The sequence below is a fragment of the Marmota monax genome, unplaced genomic scaffold, assembly GCF_021218885.2.
Source record: "Marmota monax isolate L192 unplaced genomic scaffold, Marmota_monax_Labrador192_F-V1.1 WCK01_AAM20220418_F8-fsc00021, whole genome shotgun sequence".
Classification (NCBI taxonomy): Eukaryota; Metazoa; Chordata; class Mammalia; order Rodentia; family Sciuridae; genus Marmota; species Marmota monax.
Window position 1 is genome coordinate 23892113 of NW_026695228.1, and position 4127 is coordinate 23896239.

General features: G+C 43.8%; 1 protein-coding gene across 1 annotated transcript; it reads left to right on the top strand.

The window, feature by feature from the left end:
* Nucleotides 1-606: 606 nt before the first annotated feature.
* On the top strand, nt 607-1569 carry LOC124087706 (olfactory receptor 7C2-like). The gene has a single exon (XM_046436673.1). It carries the CDS (start codon nt 607-609, stop codon nt 1567-1569), a length of 963 nt encoding a protein of 320 aa, XP_046292629.1.
* The last annotated feature ends 2558 nt before the right edge of the window (nt 1570-4127 follow it).

Below are 4127 nucleotides of genomic sequence, written 5' to 3' on the forward strand. Positions count from 1 at the left end.
CCCTTGTTGGTTGGATTTATAAAAAAAAAAAGTGGTAATTCAAAGGAAATGGAAACAAGGCTTAATGATAGCAATGCTTTTTATGTGTGTTAGCAGAAAGGTCACCAAAGGTCGGGATACACACCTAGAAATTCCAGAAAAGCAGCACAGTAAAACAACAAGCCTTCCAATGCCTCACAGACCTGCCTGGAGCTAGGGCGCTCTCATTCCCATGTGCCTGTGGCAGAACAACCCAGAGCAGCCAGCAGGGATGCTGGGGAGGGAGGACTGCTTAGGGAGGCTCAGGCACAGCAGTGGTGGTCCTCCTATGGCTGTGAGCCTCCGAATCCCCAGAGGGCTTGTTAAAACACAGAGTGAAAGAGAATATTCACATTTCCAGCAAATTTCTAGGTGATGCCCATTGGGAACCAATGACCTAGAGCCAGTTTCATCAAGTAACAATGATAGCTACAACTTGTCAGCAAAGAGACCTGATGATAAGACAAAACAAATGATTTCTTGAGTTCCCAAGGTGTCAATAATAGACATTGGGTTCATCCTGGGGAATCTCTATTTGGAGTAAATTTGGAGTTCTTTCTTTTCCTCCTGGGAAAACACACCAGCACCATGGAAAGAGGAAACCAAACAGAAACTAGCAACTTCGTCCTCCTGGGATTCACAGATGACCCTGACCTGCATTCCCTCCTCTTTGGCCTACTTCTGGCCATGTACCTGGTCACTGTGCTGGGGAACCTGCTCATCATCCTGGCTGTCGTCTCAGACTCCCACCTGCACACACCCATGTACTTCTTCCTCTCCAACCTGTCCCTGGCTGACATTGGCTTCACCTCCACCACCATCCCTAAGGCTCTCAGGAACATCCACACTCACAGCAAAGGGATCACCTTTGCAGGCTGCATCTCACAGATTTATTTTTTTGTTTTGTTTGGATGCCAAGACAACTTGCTCCTGACAGTGATGGCCTATGACCGCTTTGTGGCCATCTGTCACCCCCTGCACTATGTGGTGATCATGAAGCCATGGCTCTGTCTAATCATGGCTCTAGGGTCCTGGTTCCTCAGTGTCCTGGGTGCCCTGCCTGGAACCTTGACCATCTTGAGGCTGTCCTTTTGCACCAACATAGAAATCCCTCACTTTTTCTGTGATCTTCCTGAAATCCTGAAGCTCGCCTGCTCTGACACACTCATCAACAACATAGTGGTCTATTCTGTGATCATCGTCCTGGTTGTTTTCCCTCTCACTGGCATCCTCCTCTCCTATTCTCAGATTTTCTCCTCCATCCTGAGGATCTCATCAGACAGAGGCAAGTACAAAGCCTTCTCCACCTGTGGGTCTCACCTCCTGGTGGTCTCCTTGTTCTATGGCACTAGCCTTGGGGTCTACCTAAGTTCTGTAGCCACACTGTCTTCTAGGATAACTCTGATGGCCTCAGTGATGTACACCATGGTCACCCCCATGCTGAACCCTTTCATCTACAGTCTGAGGAACAGGGACATCAAGGTGGCCCTGGGGAGATTCCTCAGCAAGATGGTTTCTCACAGAGAAAGGGTCCATGCACATCTCTCCTGAGTCACAGTGTGCGCCATATTGGAGACCACAGACCTCACCCCTTCCATCCAGCTGTGGCTACCTGTGCTTGGTGCATTTCAAGGCAACTCATTCTTTGCATCTTCCTTTGGGATTTTGACGCCCTAGAAATTGCTCAATATGTTCTATAGTGTACCACCCTTTTTTACTAACTAAACAGTCATTTTAACTTTGTATGAACTCAACTGCACATTTTCTGTCATCAGCAATGTTGATTTGGTTTTTTTCATTTATGTATGTTTCTTATTGATTGGGAATAATGGCACATATTGATGAGGTACTCTGTCATGATCAGTACATGTGTATATGAATAATGATGAAAAAGAGGGTCATTAACATTTCCGTCTTCTTAACTTCATTGTTTTGTTTTATTGACAAGATGTGGACTCTTTTCCTTTAGCTTTTTGTAAATTGTATACAAAATTATTGTGAACTATTGTTGCCCTACTGTTATGTGGAACATTAGAACATTCTTCTCTTGTGTAACTGGATTTTATCCTCTTTCTTGGGCCTCTATCCCACTATCCCCCCTACTCTTTGTAACTCCGGGAAACTATGGTTATGAAATCTTTTTGTTAGCTGAAGAACTGAGCAAGAATGTGCTGTGCTTGTCTTCCTGGATTTCTTTATTTTTTTTTCTGTCCTAGTGATGGAACCCAGGGGTTGACATGTGCTAGGCCAATGCTGCCCCATGGAACAACATCCCCAATCCCTTTTTTTGGAGACCAGCTCTCACTAAGCTGCCCACACTGGCCTTGGACTTGCAAACCTCCTGCCTCAGCCTCCTAAGTAGGTGGGATTGCAGGCATATGCCTCCATGCCTGGGCCTGTTGTGGGCTTATTTATGAATCAAATCTTCTGTGTCAGCTATATATGCTCAGCAGTGATGGGGTGTGTAACTATGGTATTGTAAAAATGTTGTCTGGCATCTCGTTTACATTTCTGAAGTGATGCAAATAAACTTAACTCAAAGATTTTCTCTTCCTTTTGGTCAAATCAATATTATCGAATTTATGGACTCATCCAAAATATGGACTCATAGAACATCAAAGCTGTATCTTATCCTCCTTTCCAACTACAATGCCTAGTATGGTTCCTATTTACTTATCTATTTATTTATTTAATGTAGTTGTAGATGGACTGCATGCCTTCATTTGATTTGTTTTAGTTTTATGTTTGTTTGTTTTAGTACTCAGGATTGAACTCAGGGGCACTCGACCACTGACCACATCCCCAATCCTATTTTGTATATTATTTAGAGGCAGCGTCTCGCTGAGTTGCTGAGGACCTCACTTTTGCTGAGGCTGGCTTTGAACTGTGATCCTCATGCCTCAGCCTCCCAATGGCTGGAGTTACAGGTGTGCACCACCACCGCCAGATTTATCCATTTATTTTTTTTTATGTGGTGCTCAGGATTCAACCCAGTGCCCCACACGTGCTAGCCAAGCAACTAAGCTACAGTCCCAGGGCCCAGTATGGTTCTTGGTAAGTAATTTATGCTCAGTAAATATTTGTCCAATGAAGTGGAAGTCAAATGTGTGGCCAGCAAGGGGCCAAAGGCCACCTAGCAGGGCACAACTGCCTTCTACTTCCACTTCCTTTGATGTTGGAGGCTGTCATGTAGCTGTGATCCTTCTCCATTCCTGCTTTATTGAAGTTTAACTGACAACATTGCAGACATTTGGGTGACAGTGTGATCACTTGACAGACTCAAAATTGGGTCGTGATTTCCTGTCCTTTATTCCCTGTCTATTTTGGCTCACTTTCTTGGATCACATATATTAAATATTGCCATTTTAATTATCTAAAAAAATCTGCATTGCTTTGATTTACTGCCTTAGGTGTTCTAAATATGTTCTCTAGGGTTCCAGGTTTTTTTTCCTTATTTCTTGGCCAACATGTGTGAATCCATCCATGATGTTCTCAGTTCCATTTCTTTGTCTCCCTTCTGGGTTTATGCTCCAAGGGTTCATCGGTACTTTCTCCTGAGAACCTGCTTCTGAGAGTCTCTGCATTGTGATTCTGGGGCTCAGCCATGATGCTTTGTGAGGCTGTGGTACTCTTTTGTCTTGAACCAATTCATGGCCATTTTATGCCATTGCTCTATGGGGTTGGTTTCCTTGTTGGTGAGAATGATCCAGACAAGGAATGCTGGCAACCTTGCAGCAGTGATTTGTGAGCCACATGTACCATGACATCATCTCCCGTGCCAGATATTCTTGGAAAAATATGAATTGAACAGTTGAAATGAGGGTGCTGAAGAACCTCACTCAGCCAGGACTTCCTCACTCCACACACTGAATGTACTTGTACATTTTTTCATCAGCTAATTTCCATATTCCAATTTTCTGTACAAGACCTTTCTTTCCTTCCTTGAGTAAAGTGAATTTGGGCAGTTTTATTCCAGGTTTTGACTGCAAGGCTTCAAAAAGAATGTTTTTTCCTATACACTTCCTGTTTGCCTTTTTTAAATGTTCATATACATATATCTATGGGGAATTGTGAACAGTGATGTGCTTTTCGTGGTAAACTCTGCCAGT

Bases quoted from the DNA above. Each gene is read 5' to 3' on its own strand.
- LOC124087706 (XM_046436673.1), top strand. From the start codon at position 607: ATGGAAAGAGGAAACCAAACAGAAACTAGCAACTTCGTCCTCCTGGGA.